The sequence below is a fragment of the Mus musculus genome, chromosome 10 (genome assembly GCF_000001635.26).
Source record: "Mus musculus strain C57BL/6J chromosome 10, GRCm38.p6 C57BL/6J".
NCBI classification, from domain to species: Eukaryota; Metazoa; Chordata; class Mammalia; order Rodentia; family Muridae; genus Mus; species Mus musculus.
This window is the reverse complement of record NC_000076.6, coordinates 3,894,988-3,915,968: the sequence shown is the minus strand read 5'-3', so window position 1 is coordinate 3,915,968 and position 20,981 is coordinate 3,894,988. Positions and strand designations below refer to the sequence as shown.

Genomic DNA, 20,981 nt, shown 5'->3' with positions numbered 1-20,981 from the left:
TACTGGGTTGCAGACCCTTTTAGCTCCTTGGGTACTTTCTCTAGCTCCTCCACTGGGGCCCTGTATTCCATCCAATAGCTGACTGTGAACATCCACTTTTGAGTTTGCCAGGCACCGGCATAGCCTCAAAAGAGACAGCTATATCAGGGTCCTTTCAGCAAAATCTTGCTGGTGTATGAGATGGTGTCAGTGTTTGGAGGCTGATTATGGGATGGATCTCTGGGTGCAGCAGTCTCTAGATGGTCCATCTTTTGTCTCAGCTCCAAACTTTGTCTCTGTAACTCCTTCCATGGGTGTTTTGTTCCCAATTCTAACAAGGGGCAAAGTGACCACACTTTGGTCTTTAGTCTTCTTGAGTTTCATGTGTTTTGCAACTTGTAACTTGGGTATTCTAAGTTTCTGGGGCATTTTCTTAATTAGTGATTGATGGGGCATGGTCAAGTTCATGGTGGGTGGGGTCTTCCCTGGGCTGGCAGTCTAGGTTTTATTAGAAAGCAGGCTGTGCAATCCACAATGAGCAAACCTGTAAATAGCATTCTCCACTGTAAGGAGGCCTCTGATCTGGCTTTGGCTCCAGAATCCCACACTGTTTGAGTTCCTGCTTTGGCTTTCTCAGTAGACAGTAACTCAGGTTATGTAAGCAAAAAACAAAAACAAAAACAAAAACAAAAACACAAAACAAAGCCCCTCCTGTCCTCAATTTGCTTTTAGCTGCAGTGTTTCGTTATAGCTGTAGTGACACTAAGACAAGTGAGACACCATGATGCTGATGACCTCTGTGCAAAGATGGATCTTATCAGGTAGCCACTCTCACTCTCAGGTAGGGATATTCAAATATTTTATTCGGCATGACCTATTTATACTCTGATAATTATATGAATATAAATATTCATTTGTGACAGTTTGTACAAAACAGAAGAACATGTCTTACATTTTTGTTCGATTCTCATATCTAACTCCAGCTGGGTTCTCTTACCTGCTTCTGAATTCAACCTGCTGTAATATATTAGGGTAAAATACACTGAAAACAGCAGACACAAAACCACATCATTAGGAGAGGAGGTGATCTTTTAATGGCTTCTTCAGAGCAGGGTGACGATATTTTGATAGTCTGCTGGAGGCAGAAACCACACCGAATGAGTCATCCTATCACCTTCAAATCCGCTCCATAGTCGTAATTACAAACATTTCCTCCAGGATTCTTATTAAAACATCTCCTTTGTAAGATTATTTTTACTTTGACAAATGTCATTCAGATATTTGTATTATTGTTATTTATATAGCGAGATGGGTGTAATTAAATGAGAAGCAGTTGAAAGCCAACCACTGTGTTCTGAGTACCGAGCAGAGATGAGAAAAGGTAAGAGACAAAGGGGAGCTGAAGACAAGGCTGTTGGGGTTGGTGTTCTTAGATACTGAAGGAAAGCTTACTCTGTATGGAAGGTCTGTGTCCGGGCCGATCAATATCAATCTTCTCTCTGGGGCGATCAGACTTCTGAGAGGCTTCCAGCACACTGTATCATAGTTTACTTGAACTATTCCTTGGTTATGCACAACTCCCCACGTTCTAAACTCTGCGCTCTGAGCATTCCCTCTAAGCATCGATTTTACTTTCAGAGTGGACTGACTGGGAGGAGGAAGTGCTTGGGGTCCCCATCGTGGCTCTAGACAGGTCACTTGTAAATAATTGACCAGCACTCACTGCCTGAGAACCACAGAGCAGGGAGGGAGCTAGATCCTAGACAGTGCTAATAAAGTAACCAGTGCCACCTGGTACCATGTAATCTGAAGTTAATAAAGCAGAGAAACTGAGGCAGGGGGAATTGGAGGCTTTATAAAGTTTGTGTTCTGAGAAGGTGACTGATTGATAGTTGAGGGCATGCAGAGGCTTGGGAGAAATCATTTAAGAAATGAGACCGCAAGTTAAAGACAGAATGAGTTTGGTATGTTCTTGTGTAAGATGTAGGAAAGAAGTTGTTGTGGCTGGGGGTTGCTGAACATTGCAGAATGTGGGGATTCAGGAAGACAAGGAATTGTGAGGAAGGAATGAAAGACTGTAAGATACAGTGTGTGTGTGTGTGTGTGTGTGTGTGTGTGTGTGCTTGTATGTTTAGTAGGACCAATCACCAGGAACAGGACTGGTCACCCAGTCCATCAGTCCAATTACAATTACAATTTACAATTAAATTACCAATTTACAGTCTAATGGGCTAATGACCATAGAGATGGCCTCAGTATAGCTTTGGGCCATGAGACAGACAAAGGATGGATGGAGTGTCAGAGTTTTATTGGAGTTAAAATCAGATTTCGGCCATCTTGCTTTCATGGTCTGGGTCTATTTTCTTTAGCCCGAGTAATTAATTATTCTGAATCTCTCCTCTCTTTTGAATGGGATCACGAACAAGAAAATGCTATTATTTCCTTCTTGAGCTCAGGCCCATGAACTTGCCCTAGTGGACAAAGAGCAACAGCTTTGCTCTCTTTCAAGAAAGTATTCTCTGTGATGCTTTCTCTGACCTCTGCTGTGAACCCGAAGGGAGGAATTGTGACTTCAAGGTCACACTGCCTTACGTTGAAGGGTCAGGAACAGGCCTCTCCTCTTCTGCCTGGCACAGACTCCAGGCAACACTTAGGTCCCCCACGACCTAACTACAATGTTTTAATGTGTGGCTTCCACAGAGACTCATGTGTATATGAGAATGGAAAATGGCTCACTGATACATAAGGCTTTTGTAGATGTTTGCTTTGTTTGATACAGGGTTTCTCTTTGTAACCCTGACTGTCCTGGAACTAATGACTAGATACATTAGCCTTTAACTCCAGCTGCCCGAAAGAACCCCTGTCTATAAAAGGATTCCCACCAGTGTACAAAGCTGTGACTCACTGAGGTGGGTTGTTGAAAATGTACTAAAATGGAAATTGTCCCACCTCTCTCTGCTTTGTTAAATGTTCCAATGAATCATTACATTGTATTAAAATTACATTTTATTTATTTATTTACTTTTAAATTTTATTTTAATTACGTATTTTCTTCATTTACATTTCCAATGCTACCCCAAAAGTTCCCCATACCCTCCCCTCCCACGCCTCCCCCCCCCCCCACTCCCATTTCTTGGCCCTGGCGTTCCTCTGTACTGAGGCATATAAAGTTTGCAAGACCAATGGGCCTCTCTTTCCACTGATGGCCGACTAGGCCTTCTTCTGCTACATATGCAGCTAGAGAAACGAGCTCGGGGTGGGTGGTGCTGGTTAGTTCATATTGTTGTTCCACCTATAGGGTTGCAGATCCCTTTAGCTCCTTGGGTACTTTCTCTAGCTCCTCCATTGGGAGCCCTGTGATCCATCCATAAGCTGACTGTGAGCAATAGCTTCTGTGTTTGCTAGGCCCCGGCATAGTCTCACAAGAGACAGCTACATCTGGGTCCTTTCAGCAAAATCTTGCTAGTGTGTACAATGGTATCAGTGATTGGAGGCTGATTATGGGATGGATCCCCGGGTGTGGCATTCTCTAAATAGTCCATCCTTTCATCTCAGCTCCAAACTTTGTCTCTGTAACTCGTTCCATGGGTGTTTTGTTCCCAATTCTAAGAAGGGGCAAACTGTCCACACTTTGGTCTTCGTTCTTCTTGAGTTTCATGTATTTTGCAAATTGTATCTTGTATCTTGGGTATTCTAGGTTTCTGGGCTAATATCCACTTATCAGTGAGTACATATCATGTGAGTTCTTTTGTGATTGGGTTACCTCACTCAGGATGATGCCCTTCAGGTCCATCCATTTGCCTAGGAATTTCATAAATTCATTCTTTTTAATAGCTGAGTAGTACTCCATTGTGTAAATGTTCCACATTTTCTGTATCCATTCCTCTGTTGAGGTGCATCTGGGTTCTTTCCAGCTTCTGGCTATTACAAATAAGGCTGCTATGAACATAGTGGAGCATGTGTCCTTCTTACTGGTTGGGACATCTTCTGGATATATGCCCAGGAGAGATATTGCGGGATCCTCTGGTAGTACTATGTCCAATTTTCTGAGGAACCGCCAGACTGATTTCCAGAGTGGTTGTACAAGCCTGCAACCCCACCAACAATGGAGGAGTGTTTCTCTTTCTCCACATCCTCGCCAGCATCTGCTGTCACCTGAATTTTTGATCTTAGCCATTCTGGCTGGTGTGAGGTGGAATCTCAGGGTTGTTTTGATTTGCATTTCACTGATGATTAAGGATGCTGAACATTTTTTCAGGTGCTTCTCAGCCATTCAGTATTCCTCAGGTGAGAATTCTTTGTTTAGCTCTGAGCCCCATTTTTTAACGGGGTTATTTGATTTTCTGGAGTCCACCTTCTTGAATTCTTTATATATTGGATATTAGTCCCCTATCTGATTTAGGATAGGTAAAGACCCTTTCCCAATCTGTTGGTGGCCTTTTTGTCTTATTGACGGTGTCCTTTGCCTTACAGAAGCTTTGCAATTTTATGAGGTCCCATTTGTTGATTCTCGATCTTACAGCACAAGCCATTGCTGTTCTATTCAGGAATTTTTCCCCTGTGCCTATATCTTTGAGACTTTTCCCCACTTTCTCCTCTATAAGTTTTAGTGTCTCTGGTTTTATGTGGAGTTCCTTGATCCACTTAGATTGGACCTTAGTACAAGGAGATAGGCATGGATCATTTCGCATTCTTCTACATGATAACCACCAGTTGTGCCAGCACCATTTGTTGAAAATGCTGTCTTTTTTCCACTGGATGGTTTTAGCTCCCTTGTCAAAGATCAAGTGACCATAGGTGTGTGGGTTCATTTCTGGGTCTTCAATTCTATTCCATTGGTCTACTTGTCTGTCTCTATACCAGTACCATGCAGTTTTTATCACTATTGCTCTATAGTACAGCTTTAGGTCGGGCATGGTGATCCCACCAGAGGTTCTTTTATCTTTGAGAAGAGTTTTTGCTATCCTAGGTTTTTTGTTATTCCAGATGAATTTGCAGATTGCCCTTTCTAATTCGTTGAAGAATTGAGTTGGAATTTTGATGGGGATTGCATTGAATTTGTAGACTGCTTTTGGCAAGATAGCCATTTTTTCTATATTCATCCTGCCCATCCATGAGCATAGGAGATCTTTCCATCTTCTGAGATCTTCTTTAATTTCTTTCTTCAGAGATTTGAAGTTCTTATCATACAGATCTTTCACTTCCTTAGTTAAGAGTCACGCCCAGGTATTTTATATTATTTGTGACTATTGAGAAGGGTGTTGTTTCCCTAATTTCTCTCTCAGCCTGTTTATCCTTTGTATAGAGAAAGACCATTGACTAAAGTTTCTTTAATGAATGTGGCTGCCCTTGCATTTGGAGCATAGATATTCAGAATTGAGAGTCCCTCTTGGAGGATTTTACCTTTGATGAGTATGAAGTGTCCATCCTTGTCTTTTTTGATAACTTTGGGTTGGAAGTCGATTTTATTCGATATTAGAATGGCTACTCCAGCTTGTTTCTTCAGACCATTTGCTTGGAAAATTGTTTTCCAGCCTTTTACTCTGAGGTAGTGTCTGTCTTTATCCCTGAGGTGGGTTTCCTGTAAGCAGCAAAATGTTGGGTCCTGTTTGTGTGGCCAGTCTGTTAGTCTATGTCTTTTTATTGGGGAATTGAGTCTAGTGATGTTAATCAATTCAGACATAATCAATTCAGACATAAAAATCCAAGTTGGAGGAACTGCCTGCATTTTCTCATGATTCATCCTAAAAGAAAGACTCAAGTTACAATTTAGACAATTTTTTCTGTATTCCAAGAGTACTGGCTTTTATTTATTTATTTATTTATTTATTTATTTATTTATTTATTTTGTGTGTGTGTGGTTGGCAATACAATCTTTTAAAAGCTTTGGGATTTTTGTGCTCAAGTGGTTTCTTTTAACTAACCTAGTTTCTGTCCATTTGGAGATTTGTTCCAGATACCAAACTGGAGACTAAAATTTCAGGGCTGGTGGGAGGTTTATATAGTAAGAGATGTGGCTACTAAAACGTAGACCAAAATGAAGTCTCAGTTGGATTTCATGATGAGAGATGTAAAAATTTAAACCCCATGATATATCAAAATAGAAAGGAAGATAACAAAAGAACAATAGTATTATCATCATTTATGTACAAGCATAAAATATTTCATCAGTATACAAACATCGAAAGCATCACGGGCACGTGGAGTTTATTCTAGTAATGATACATGTGTGTGATTCAAATCAGAACGTCTGCCAATGAAGTTCACTCAATATGCACAGAAGGAAAGTAATATTCTATATATTAAAGCCAAACTCTTAATTCAGTAATGTTCAATACCCACAATATTTCTAAAAGCTCTAGCAAAATGGAGAGGTGTCTCTCTAAGTTTCATTATGCTTAGTTCATAAATAGAAAAATGCTTCTGAAGATGCCAAAATGAAGATGAGGCAGTGAAGTTGTATGTGTGTGGGGGGGGGGGAGTCAATTCAGAGCAGTGGGGAAAGAAGAGGACACAAAGGGAAGACGATCCGAACAAGGAAACAAAATATGTCACCTCACTTTCAGATTGACACCATAGAGTTCTAGCAGCATCTACAAGCCATTGTTAGACATCATGGGGAAGCCTGGAGATATGACAACATATGTAAGAATCCAAAGCACCTAGCTGAGAATACACAGTTAAAGAATAGGAAATTGTTTTAGTCAAAATGGTATTAGCATTTTAAGGTCCATAGGAGTAAATTTTTAAACTACGTGTTATCACATGGGAGAAAACTTGTTAAATACTCTTACGGGACACTTTAAACAGTAGATGGGATCTGGTGAGTGCCTGGAACCCCAGGATGTGGGAAGTGGAGGCAGAAGGGTTAGGAGTCTGAGGTCATCCTTGGTTATATATTGAGTTCTAGGCCAGCCTGGGTTACATGAAATTCTGTCTCAAAAATAAGTAAGTAAATAAATAATTGGTCAGAGAGGCACAGGGCTATAGATGCAATGACTGAGTCATGTAAAGCTGTCATTTTAAACCTTAGACTTATAAAGTTACCAATGGAGTACTAGATGAATGTTGGAAAACTAATGAAACGGTAACAAAACCACTTGATAGGGCTAAATCAAGAGAAATTAAATCAGAGTTGAGGACTCGCTGTTGAAGGCAGCATGCCACCAGCACAGTGGGAAAAGAAGACTAAAGAGGACTCAGTGCCCAGACTCATCCTGACACACCTATGTAAACTCGGCATACAAAGGACAGGAAATGCAGCTTAGTGTGGAGAGTTTGTGTATTTCAATCAGCTGTGATGGGACCTTTGGCTAGGCATGTGACATCAGAGCTTAGGTCTTCTGTCAAAGAGTTCACCATTAGCAGTTTCAGGCAGATTAAAAAGAAATGCAATAAGAAGCAAAATTTTAGGAGTCTGGGAAAAAAATATACTTATCGCCCAAGAATGGGAGATAATTTTAATACCCACCCCCAAAGAATCCTAGTTTTGGAAGTGTATTTTGTGTTGTGAATTGTGGGATTTGTCTTCTGAGAAGCCACATTATAGACAAAGGGCATGTCTCACCCCAGGAAATACTTGGCACTCCCGTGGGCCATATAATTTACCAACAACCCTTATAAGGGCGTGAGAGGAGAGAAGAAAAATCCACTGTGAGAGCAGGTGATGTATATGGTCAGGAGAGTCACAGAAGAATATCGGTGGCCAGCAACGGGAAAGAAAAAAGAATCATCCTTGTTGCAATTGGCCCAATGCAAAATGCAGGCACACTCTGGGAAGAGTCACACTGTGGTCACACAAAAACTAGAGGATTAAAGCTCAAAAATGATGTTGAATGAAAAGAAATATGGAGTATATATGCCATGTCTGAACGAAAAGAAAGCATATATGTTTCAAATAAACACATCTGTAATGATGCCAAGTCTCCTACCCCCAGGCTGGGTGGTAGAACACATATATGCAGTATGTGTGAGACCCTGGGTACTATCCCCAGAAACATGGATGCTATCACTGCAATAAAACAAACCAGGAAAACAAACAAACCCAGCTTGGAAAGTCGATTACAATGCAAAATGGATCCAAAACTTGGTCTATATTAACTGGTTCCGCATCTCGCCTACTCTTCCCTCAATGATGACATAGAGCACTGACATCTAAGACATTTGTGTCTCTGGTTTTCACTATATGAGGGGATGATACATGATAGGGATGTTTGTGCCATAGAACTTGGCAATCATGATCAAGCCCAGATTTCTCCCCTAATGCCATGGCAGAGAACTGGTTCTCCAGCACGTGTGTGTCTGCTCTACACAGTGCAGAATGATGTTGGAGGAGGGCACATAAGAGGTTTTCAGTGGGATGTTTAATGCCTTTATAACTGAAAGAATTTAAAAAGTAAACGTGGTACAAGATAGCTTGGAAGGAGCTGGAGTTTATTATACATCACTCTGTACTTTTCTCTGTTTTGGAAATCCAGGTCAAGAGTTCCCTAAACCACATGTTTGGGACCAGAAGTTCTTTTTTTTTTTTTTTTTTTTTTTTTAATTTTGATATATCTGCATAAAATGGTGCAGTATCTTGGAGACGAAGCCCAAGTATGACACAGAGATTTCTGTTATTTCATCTGCAGGTTATACGTGTAGCTTCAAGGTAATTTTGCAGTTTTCAGTGGATCTGTGCTAGGACTATGACACATTACTTGAGGTCAGATGTGGAAATTTTTCACGTGAGCCACACTGTTTAAAAGATTTCCAATTTGGAGCATTTTGGATTTTCAGGTTTAAGGATGCCCAATGTGTGTGTTTTGGAAAAAATGAACCAATTCAGCTGAAAATTTCAGGCTAATCTAGCCACCCCTTAAATTCAGAAGACTTAAGCTCTACTAACTTGGACACAATATTACAACTTTATTTAGAAAAACCTAGAACTAAGCTAACAAGAGACCTTTGGAGACTGTTATTTAAAGCTCCATCATGATTTGCCAGACAGTTGCATCTTGGAAATCAATTGGAGGATCATTAAAGATGCATGAGTGATGACATAAGAGGTCGCATTAATGTCCTTACTTAACCAACTCTAACAACCACAGGGTCATCTAAAGGATAAATATAGATTCTAGGTCTGAGAAAATGGAAATCAAAACAGATGGGAACAAAACATACAGTCCTACTGTATGCAGCTGGGCATGGTAGTGAATCCCTATAACCCTACCACTCTGGAGGCTACCACACAAAGACTGTGAGTTTGAGGATAGCCTGGGCTACCTAACGAGTTCAGGGTCAGCTTGGAATACATAGTAAAGCTCTGTCCCAAACAAAGATACAAGTAAGCAAGCAAAGAACTAACCTACAAAACCCAGACAATTTGACAGTAAAGTTAAACAACAGATATTTTTTCAAAGCAGACGAAGATATTAGAAATTAACAGTAGTATCCAAAGTAGCTCAGGACTATTGAGCAGAAGACTTCCTGGCCTGAAAGGATGATTCACATGTATGAAGTTTGTGTGTCTTGTTGTGTTTGGTTCACATTGCAGAGTTGCTAAGAGGATAAAGGCACCGCATGGACTGCGACTATGCAAATGTGATCACTACAGCCACTGGCATGAACCTGATGGGTTGCCACCATGTGACCTCATCCATGCCTTGTACAACATCATCAGCAGTGTATTCCTTCACTCTGACCCAGGCATATCTCAAACAGGAATGGCTTTCATAGCCCATGGACATCCAACAGAAAAGAGCAGAGAATGGGTTTGAGGCCAGAGAGTTCTTCCTGGCCACCAAGCTTTGGCAGAGTGGTCCTCACTGCCAAGTACCTTGTTGCTAGTTTCCCTTTATGGTTCCATAGACTAGGAGACACATGAACGTTTAAGCTTCAAGGAGTGAAAAATCTCTCCTGAGTTCAGCCATAGTCTCCCAGTGTTCATTAAGGGCTTGAAGAACAAAGTTCTACTGTGCAGGAGGGCACATGGATGAGTGAGCCCCGATGACATGTATGAGGGGTGATGCCTCTAAAGCTGTCTGGCCTCTGGCACAAAGGAAACACTCCACAAGTTCTTGTCATCATCAATTTACAGCCAAACCACAGAGGAGCTAGGCCAGGGGTCTCTCAGCATCTAGCATCTTTCTGGGTCACAGTTTCATTACCGGGCTCTGGAAGCTGATGCTATCCAGGGACTTGTGGAATTGCTAAATAGAAGCCTGCATTAAAACCAACACATCAGTAATGAACATGTGGCTTCTGCAGTTTGTGATGTCGTTCTCACCATCTTATTGCTGGGCTGATTTATGTAGATAGTGTTTCAATAGTGTTTCTTGGCTGTGGCTTCACATTATAAAGACCTGAGGGCCTTTTAGAAAATTCTAATGCTGTGGTCCCATCACAGAACAATGAGTCAATTTTTATGGATAGGGTGCAGATATTGCTTTTAATAGAAATCATATTTTTATTTTTTGAGAATTTCATGTAGTAAATTTCATTAGCTTTTTCCCTCTATCAACTCTTCCCCAATTCCTTACCCCCAACATTTCCCTACCCACCCAATTTCAAGTTTTTTCTGTCTGTTAAAAACAATAACAACAAGCCCATGGAGTCCAATTTGTGTTGGTTGACTACTACTTAGCACAGGGTCCACCCTGGAGTGTGGTTGATATACTCAGTGTCATTCCATTGAAGATTCCATTGAACTGATTTTGCCCCTTCCAGCAGTTATCAATTTCAAATAACTTCTTGGCTAGGGGTGGGACATCATGTCCACTTCCCTTACATGCTAGCTGGCTTGAGCTTGTATGCACAGTCACAGTCTATGAGTTCATATGTGCACCAGCCCTGCTGTGTCTGCAAAGTGCTATTTCTTTGGGGTCATCCACCACCTCTTGCTCTTAGAATCTCTCTGTCTTCTTTTATAAACCCCGAGTCTTTAAAAGAAGTGATAGGATTCCATTTAGGGTCAGATATTGTTTGTTAGTTTGAGATGTGGTGCCATATAGCCCAGGCTGACCTTGAACTCACTGCATAGCTGAGGATGACTGTTTTACTTCTGATCCGCCTATCTCTGCAGGTGAGCCCATAACCTATGATTTTATTTGGAGCTGAGAATTGCTCTGCATGTAATTTACAATACGCTCACTGTGTGTGTGTGTGTGTTTGTGGTTTTGTTTTGTTTTGTTTTTTTAAAGGAAATTTCCTAGGTGCTTCAGTGGGTGCCACAGTGGGTGGCCCAATGGGTGGCCCAGGAGAAGCATGGGGTAGGAACATAGAAAATGGCTCTCAGAGTCTGCAGGATCAGGCACATGAAACCCTGATGTAACTTTGGTGTTTCCTATGAACTCGGTAGTCAGAATGGGAGGATCCTGTCTCCTACAAGCCAGGTTGGTGCTAAATATCAAGGCTCCAAAGGGGCCGCAGGAGATGGAGACCATGCTTCCGAGGAACTCATCTTTATTGATCCGAATAAGCAATGAGGGATAGGACTCAGTTTGTAGTACGGTTGAGTCACAGGAGGAGGGAGAAATGTCAAGTTTTATAACAGCAGTTCACTTTGTCAAGTGCACACCTCCAGTGGGAACATGTTAGTCCTTGCTCTATGATGCCACTGAGCTGGCCCTTCAAGCATGTCAGCTAAGAGCTTCACCACAGCCACGGGAGGGGGCATTTTGTGGTATTTGAATCTATTTGTTTATCAAAGTGTGGACATCTCCCACGGGCCAGATGAAATGACAAACACCAGAACCTGTGTTCTTAGCCTGACGTTTGTGTCTTCCAAGCTGTGCTACAAACTGTTATAATAGCTTATATATCTGTTTCCAGTCCCTGCAGTTTCCAGCCTTGGTTACAAGTATAATTTTCTAGCCTAGTGTTTACCATCCAGGACCTACTTAATACGTATGTGAATTAAGTTATTTGAACTGGGGATTGCAAGATGGCTCAGCAGGTAAAGGTGCTTGCTGACAAAGCTTGGCAATCCAAGTTCCTTTTCTGAAACCTATATGAAAGAAGGAAATAATTCCTGAAAGTTTTCTGTCACTGTGATACACACACACCCACAAATAAATGCAAGAATACTGTAATAATTTGGCAGGAGAAAACATGTTGAAAACCCAGTATAGGGGTAGATTCTGGAGACCAAGCTAGTGTGATATTTGGATGCTCCGCTTGCATTCTGTTATGGACAAAAGATGTTGATGCTCTATCAGGGAGCCAATAGAACAGACAGTGACAATATTTATGAAGCCAAATCAAGGATGATGGGCAAAGTTTCCTAGGTGTGTTCACCCAAGAGAAATTCACAACATTCTTATGTTAAAACAACCTTTCATGCATTAACTTACCTATTGAAGTGGTAGATATCCTGTATATTTCCAAAAAGAGCAGCCCTGTCTTCGGTCACCAGGGGAAGTTTGGTTTGGTCCCGTATGCATTCCAGGTAACCCTGTGAAATCAATGAGAAGGATGCCTTAGGACTCCTGATCTTTTCTATGACATTTTTAATATGCAAGATGAATCACTGGCATCTATTTTAAATAATTAGTGATACTAATGCAATTATCACTTTTATCATGGGGTACAAACAAATTTTCTCTCATGAATGAGTACAAGGAGAATGTGTGGCCTCCATTAAAGGATCGATCCTACCCCCAGTCCACCAGAGCACCTCTCTGTGGGTGCTGGTCACAGTTCGTGATAATGTCAGAGTTAGGACAGGCTACCATTCCCCGTGTCTTTAAGTGATTAAGAAAAACTTTACAGGCCTCAGGAGATAGCTAAGTTGGAAAGTGCTTGCTGATCAAGTGTGAGGATCTGAGTTCAAGCCCTGGGACCAGCATGAAAATGTCTGTGATGGTGATGCACGCTTGTCATCCCGGTACTGGGGAGGTGGAGATGGGGGCTTGTCTGTTGGCCAACCAGCCTAGTCTGACTTTCCAGTCCCAGGCCAATGTGAGACCCTGTTTCAAAAACCAAAGCAGACAGAACTTGAAGAACAACACTCAAGGTTGATCTCTGGCTTTCCCATTCACCCTCAAACATATATGAAATGCATACAGTGGGAAATCAAGAAATAAAAAAAATTCAAAGTGTGATAGAGTTGCATTAGACAAGCCTTTAAAGTAGAAAGGTATCAGATTTATATATAGGTTAAGATTCCCCTACAAAAGATAATTTGGAAAAGTTTAAAATCCAAGCACATTACTCACTTTTGTTAAGTGTTAAGTTATATTAATGAATTTGGGAATGGGAATAATTTTATATGTCTAGCACTTAAATGGTTCTCAGATATATCCCACATCTGTCAGACCCACAAGGGTGAAACCAACATATCCCGGAAGCTGTTTGAATTGTCAGGAGAGGGGAAACCTGTGTGTTCCAGAGTTCATAACTCAGTGTTCCTCTCTCCCAGCATTCCTGAAGCATGAACTCAGTAGGAAACAAGGACAGAGTAAAGAAAAAAAGTGAGAACAGCTGAAATAATGTAAAAAAAAAAAAAAAAATCCAAAAACAAACAAAGAAACAAACCCAAATATAACAAAAACAAACAAACAAACAAACAAACAAAAACAAAACAAAACCCAAAGCAAAACCCAGTCCCTTCCCAAGGCTACATTGCAGGTCCACTTCCTCTCAAGTACCAGATATAATCTGCAAGCATTAGGGGGCAGGTGAGCGGCAACATTGTGGGGTGCATGTGCAAAGTGACAGGGATTTCAGAGGCCAGCTCCTGGCTGGATCCCATTTTCCAGCAACATGTGAGAGATGGTATGTGGAAGAACCCACAGAAGGAGAAGCTGTGACTTCGCATGCGTTGGATTCTCATTTTTTACGTCTTTCCCTAAGTCGTGTTCATTCTCCGTCTTTGCTCCTTTGGAAAAAAGCAAAGGCTTTGCTGTTAGCTTCCTGAAGTAGCACAGGTCACTGTCTACCCCCAGTAGGCTCTCATTCTGGTCATTTCCTCCTAAAAGCTTGGTCACACATGACCTTTCTTATCTTTTGAAGCAAGCTTTGTTGGTACGGCCTTTCTTTTCTCCTCTGTTCTTCCTTCCCTCTCTTTCTGGAATGTCTCGTAAGAAAGCGGGCTCACGAGATTTTAGTGTAGTTAGCATCAATCCGTACTCTTCAAGCAAAGCTTACTGTCACCATCACGGGTGAGACTGAGGTAAAGAAGCTGTGTATGTACAGAGAAGTTAATGTCCAGCCACGAGCAGCTAAGCACAACAGACCTGAAGGAACAGTACACTTAGAACAACAGGTACAACCTGAACTTCATCCAAAAAACAAAACCAGCCAGCCAACCAACCAAACAAACAAAAAACCCGCCCCTCCCTGAGCGGAATGGGTCAGTGGGTAACGGCCCTTATTATCCAGCCTGATGACCTGAGTTTCCTGCCCAGAACCCTGGTGCCGCACGGCAGGAGAGAACCAACTCGCACTGGTTTTCCTCTGACCTCCATGCTCAGGCATGGCATACAGTCATCTTCCAATAGATGCCAAACAAAAGGAATTTATGTTTCTGTTAAAATTACACATGGGACATAAAAATGGTCTAATGACTACCATCAAATATAAACATTTGATAGTAGCTTAGTATGTCAATAGATATTTAGAGTTCTTTGTTATTTTTATATTTGTGCATGTGTCTGTATGTGTGTGCGCACACACATAAGTGTCCAAGGAAGCAGGATGTATCTGATCCCCCTAGAGCTATAGTTACAAACAGCTGTGAACTGCTCGACTTGGGCACTGGAAACTGAACTTGGGTCCTCTGGAAGAGCAGTAAATGGTCTTAACCACTGAGACACCTTTCCAGACCCTAATTAGACATTCTAAGGGGCATTTTGCATGAAAACTAAAAGTAAACTAGAGAATGTGGCCCCTGCCAACACATCAAGCTGAGAGTACAGTTGGGTTGGGGTCTGGGTTGCTAGACTCACATGACTAGCTGCTGCAGGCTGTGAATGAGAAACCCAGGCAAAAGCCTTAAAAAGCTTCATCTGGGGTTACAGATAAAGCCTCTCCCCCCGACCCCTGCTCCCCATCAGATCTCTAAAGGAAAGTGCTTTGAAACCCTGAGAGTCCATGGCAGAGACCCTGTATTTTAAAAGTTGCTTGCTTTTCTTGTTGAGAAAATAGGCCACTAGGAGTCCACATTTTTGTAGGTCACTCTAGATAACAGATCAAAGTTTAATGGCCACAACTGGTTCCCCGCTCTGACCATAATTAAGTCTTTTAAATAGGGGACGTTAACCCTGAACCAGTTACTGGAAACTACTGTAGCATGTGCTGCCTTGGCAGCTGTAATCATCCGCAGCCAAAATGAGAGGCTGGAAACTCGGCCTAATAACAGCTCCGTCTCAGCCGAAATGACGGAGTGGGCACATCAGTGAGCCCTCTGAGAGCCCGTCGTCACACTGCCTAGTAATTTCACTGGCTTCATGTCAGCACCTATGGCCATTACGCGGCTCACAACCAATCCACAGAAGATGTCTGCATGGGAAAGAATTCTAGGCTAAGAAGGCATTCACTCTATATCAGGTGGGAGTAAACTGACAGAGACCCTCAGAAAGAGAGCTTTCTCCCACTCGGCTTTCCTACTGCAATTGTAAATGTGCTTTGGAGTGTCTAGTTTTTAAGTAGTTTATGTCCCTAAGGTTGTCTTCACTGGATGGCTTGTATGTGACCCGTCTTATTCTGGCTTTTTATTTGAAAATATCAAAGTAGAGTCTAACTTAGTGCCCAGTCGAGGTGTGGCAGTGGACAGAAGACAGTTTAAACACTGTTTTGGACCCTACAATAATGTAAGGACAGAACCTGAAGGTAACCAGGTTGACACCTTAATAATAAGTTTGACTATTTTGGTTCTATTAATAAATTTGTTTTTATAATTGATATGTATTTTATGTATTTACCATCTAGAGACTGCCATACCCGGCGATCCATCCCATAATCAGCTTCCAAACGCTGATACCATTGCATACACCAGCAAGATTTTGCTGAAAGGACCCTGATATAGCTCTCTCTTGTGAGACTATGCTGGGGCCTAGCAAACACAGAAGTGGATGCTCACAGTCAGCTATTGGATGGGTCACACGGCCCCCAATGGAGGAGCTAAAGAAAGTACCCAAGGAGCTAAAGGGATCTGCAACCCTATAGGTGGAACAAAATTATGAACTAACCAGTACCCCGGAGCTCTTGACTCTAGCTGCATATGTATCAAAAGATGGCCTAGTCAGCTATCACTGGAAAGAGAGGCCCATTGGACACGCAAACTTTATATGCCCCAGTACAGGGGAACGCCAGGGCCAAAAAGTGGGAGTGGGTGGGTAGGGCAGTGGGGAGGGGGGAGGGTATGGGGGACTTTTGGGATAGCATTGGAAATGTAAATGAGAAAAATACCTAATTAAAAAATATATAAAAGAAAGATAGAAAACTAGAAAAAAATTAAAATTATTTAAAATTTTTATTTTTTAAAGATTTTTTAAAAAAGATTTATTTATTTATTATGTATAAGAGTACACTGTAGTTGTGAGCCTTTACGTGGTTCTTGGGAATTGAATTTAGGACCTCTGCTAGCTCTAGTCAGCCTTGCTCACTCTGGCCCAAAGATTTATTAATTATTATAAGTAAGTACACTGTAGCTGTCTTCAGACACACCAGAAAAGGGCATCATATCCCATTACAGGTGGTTGTGAGCCACCATGTGATTGCTGGGATTTGAACTCAGGACCTTTGGAAAAGCAGTCCTCTTACCCACTGAACCATCTCGCCAACCCATTGGTATTATTATTATTACTATTATTATTATTTTATGTGCATGAATACTTTGCCTGCATGTATGTCTGTGCACCATGAGCTTCCATGATTCCTCAGAAATCAAAAGAGGGTGTCTGACCTTCACTGGACCTGTGCTTATAGGCAGGTGTGAGTTTCCACACGAGTACCAGGAACAGAACCATACCTCTAACCACAGAACTAGCATACCTTTATTCTTTCCCATTTCATTATTTTACAAAAACAATAATGAGTAACAAACTATAAAATGGTATGCATGCACACACACGCACACACACACACACACACACACACACACACACACACACACGTGAAGCAGTTAAAGAAATCTTGGTCTAGATAATCATGCTGCAAAGACACAAAAGGATACTACAGCTCTACAGAGCTCACTGGGACAATTTCTACAAGGTGCTTGAAGGAGCTTAGCCAGTGGCTCCTCCATCCTCTCTCTTCTTTGAGATCATGTTTAAAATGTTAGAACCTGGTTAACATGGCACTAGAGACAAACCACAATGAAGAACAGGCAGTTATTTACATGAAATGTAGCTATGGTGCCTCCTTATGTTTAAATCCATCTTATCCTGCACTCTCTTTAGCTTGGAGATACAAAGGAAACTGGAAACGTCTTTCCTAATTGTCTTGCTTGTATTTCAAGCTCCTACACAGTGGACTTCTATAGTGTTTTTGTGTTCAGCCTCTTCTGTTAGCACTTTGTACCCTGGTCTTTGAATAGAGTGCCTATAGTTTCCCCTTTTCTTGATGGTGGTGGTGGTCTTTTATTTTGGAGAGAGCATCTCCTCCATTTCACAGAAGCCACCACCTGGTACTGTGTTAGGATGCCAGTGACACCAGAATGACCTACATTGATATATTGATTTACAGTGTAGAAGCACACTCCCTTCCACTCAGCTAGTCCTTCCTCCTGTTTTTTCCGAGGGCGTTAAGAGTAGGTGCCAAGTTCTATTTTACAAGCTAGTTGTTTACAAGCTGAATCACACAGGATCCCTTCCTGCAAGGAGCTGCCTCCTTGGCTAGCTGAAACGACAAGTATCAACAAACAGGTCCATGTACATTTCTGGCTAAAAGACCAATACATGATCAGGAGAGAAGGACCCACATATTCAGTACAGAAGGATCACAGGCAAAGGCAGAGGTGGTCCATTCCAGGAACGGATTGTAGCCCTTGGCAGGAGAGAAGATCTTTTTAAAGAGAGACACTTGTGCTACCCTACTGAAAAACAATGGACTCCAAAGGAAAACATTTGTACTGCAATTCCACACTGGGCATGGGGGAGAGGAGAAAGGCTTTGATATTAGCCAGAAGAGGAACTTGTCTCCCAAGAGGGCATCACCCAAAAGCTGGATCAATGACGGGCAGAGACAAACCTTGATCAGGATCATACACACACACACACACACACACACACACACACACACACACACACATGTATGTATGTATGTATGTATGTATGTATGTATGTGGATATATGTGAAGATACATATTTATGAGGATATATAGTGATGTATATTATATATATATATAAGCCATACCTCTAAAACTCCCTGCTGCAAAGCAACTTCCATCAGGCAGCAGTACAGAGGAGCCCTAACTTTTTCTTTTTTGTAACTTTTCCCTTTCCTTTCCCCCATTTCTTTTTCTTTTGGATGCTTGCCCGAAGTCTAAGCATGCTCTCCCAGACACTCTGGCCTTTCCCACCTGCCCTCTGAAGCTCCCACTGCTGCCCTCTCTCTGACACACACACATCTGGCTTCTGCCAGGCCCCTGCCTGTTGACTTCCATTGCACAGATTGCTGGCCTAACTCAAATGGCATGCCTCTCTTCCTCTTCTCTGTCTCCATTTCCCTGGCAGCTGTTGAGATTTACAGCTTGCCTGTTCTGTTTTTCTCCCAACCGCTAATAATATTGTCCTAGAGCTTCCTTCCAAGTCTATTTCTAAGTTCTTTTATTAACAAAACTATCCAGACTACAATCCAAAAGAGGCCACTCCTAATTCCCTAGCAACAGTAGTAGCAACCAGAGGATGCAATGAGATAAATACTCTAGCATTAGTACCAAAAAGGCAACCATAGGGAGTTTGGTTAGACCAGAGTAGCTACATATGGGAGCACGCTACCTGAACCTGAAAGCAGTGGAGGGAGGGACATTTAACAAGTGAGGAGGGGGAGGGGAGGGAGGGCGTCCGAGAGAGGTGTGCTTGGATCACCTGGTCTAGTAATTGCAGGCCTCCAGAGGAGGAAGCCTGGGATCCCCTCCCTTTTTCCACATTTTGTCACTGAGGAGGAATGAGCAGTTCTTCAGCTCCCTACAGGGCACTTTACTGTCCACTGGGCTAGCAGGTGGGTTGAAAGGCACTGAGTACACAGGACCCTTGGCTTCCTCTTTTGTTGGGTCATATCAGGGAGGCAGCTGAGCTATGGGCCTAGGCACCCACCATCTTCTATCTTCCCTTTTAGTTTTTTTCCAGGTATTGGACCTGCAGAGGCCAAAGTAGGTAGTTTTAGACTTTTTTGACAGGCTGGACACGTCTCCAAACCAAGACGACCTTTCTCTAACATCTCTGAAGATTTGTGGTGAGAGGAACAATGCCTATTTTGACCTGTCACATGCAGATAGTAGGGTTTTGCATAGCTCCGGCTTGTAGTCTGTCCCTATCAGGGGCCAAGCTCTGAGTAGGGCTTCTGTTTTGTAGTCACTGTCCTCTGTATAGCATGCCGGGGAATGGCTATGCCTGCTAAGACTGGCTTAGAATCCCAGGCCTCTGACTGAATCCCTACTTGGTCACCTTAGCATTCTGTCCCTAAGGGGATGGACCAGAAGGCAGCATTAGCCTGAGGATAAAGATAACACACAAACATTGGACCTGTTAAGATTGTGGTGACTTAGGGACATCTCTGAGGAATCACCAGGAAGGAGTGACCCATGAATAGTTGGCCAAGGGAGTTCTGGCCCATCTATGAAGAGTTGAGGTCCATCTTAATTACACTCTATTGACAGAAAGCAGGAGCCAATGCTTATCCTGTGTTTCAGATTCAATGAGCACAGCAAGTGCCTGTTCATGAGAAGGTGGGATCCCAGGGCCAGCACACCTTAACCTCAGTAGACCAGCAGCCTACACTGGCAGGAAAGAACAACTCAGGAGTCTTCTTACCTGGAGGAGCATCTAACATCTCCGGCAAATAGAGGCTTAGCAAGGAGTGTTGGGGATGCAAGACTTTGGGTAGTGGCGAATACAGTGTCTACCCCATGGAGATCAGGCCCTGGGCAAAGGTGAGGAAGAGGCGATTGCGTGGACTGTAAGGGTCTGAAAGTCCAGAGCCAGCCATGATACTTCTTACTTTCCCCTGAAACAATCTTAGGAACGTTGGGTAGGGATGGATGTCTAACCCTAACACTAGAAGGGCTTATTGATCGATTTGGAAGAAGGGTAGTAGATTGGGGGAAGATCGAAAGGTTTTGCTAGATAAGAAGGGGTGTATGAGCAGGAGGGTGTGTGGAGAGATGGATGTGTCCACCCATCATCATCTGTCACCTTTGCATCCACAGCTGGGCTCTTGACACAGGAGGAAGCAGGAAAAAGAAGCTTGAAACTTTAAGATGCCATCCAATAACTTTATTATAATGCATTCAGTAAAGGCTTAGAGGTACGTGCTATGCTTTATGTCTTGTGTACAGGGTTAGGAAAATGTTCAGAAATGACAATACTATCCCTATCTCTGTAGGTTCTACACACACACACACACACACACACACACACACACACACACAGAGACAGAGAGAGAGACAGAGACTTAAAATGTAAGTCACAGCATGGTAATTTGAGTGGGGTAAGAATTATTTACAAAGAGCTTTGAGCCATTTTCAAAGTATATAAACTTTTAATCTTTCCTTCAAATACACCACTGAAATCTTATAGTGAAAAATCCCTGTGGTGGTTGGAAAGCTCTAATATTCAGGCTGATGTCTGTCTCTCTTTGCTCAACGCTTCTGTGGGAGGAGGACACTGTTAAAATACTGGGAGCTGAGACCCTGTACAGCTGCCCTATCAGGCCCCAAACAAAAGCTGGAACGATGGAGACAATGCTACTTCAGGCCTATGGCATACGCCAACAGGGTGGCTTGAAGCACTGTGGACAGTGGAACACCACAAAGATCTTTCTGTAAGTGTCTCTGAAGGGGGGGGGGGGAGGGGAGAAGA

At 42.4% G+C, this 20,981-nt stretch overlaps 1 protein-coding gene across 7 annotated transcripts in view; it reads right to left on the bottom strand.

Annotated features, from left to right (window-relative positions):
* The window catches only part of Plekhg1 (pleckstrin homology domain containing, family G (with RhoGef domain) member 1), a 227,053-nt gene that overhangs the window by 51,335 nt on the left and 154,737 nt on the right, over positions 1-20,981 (bottom strand). For all 7 annotated transcript variants that reach the window (XM_011243078.1, NM_001159942.1, XM_011243077.1 and 4 more), the window contains one exon: positions 12,312-12,412. In XM_011243078.1, the coding sequence (XP_011241380.1) occupies positions 12,312-12,412 (101 nt within the window). The remainder of the gene's footprint in view (positions 1-12,311; positions 12,413-20,981) is intronic.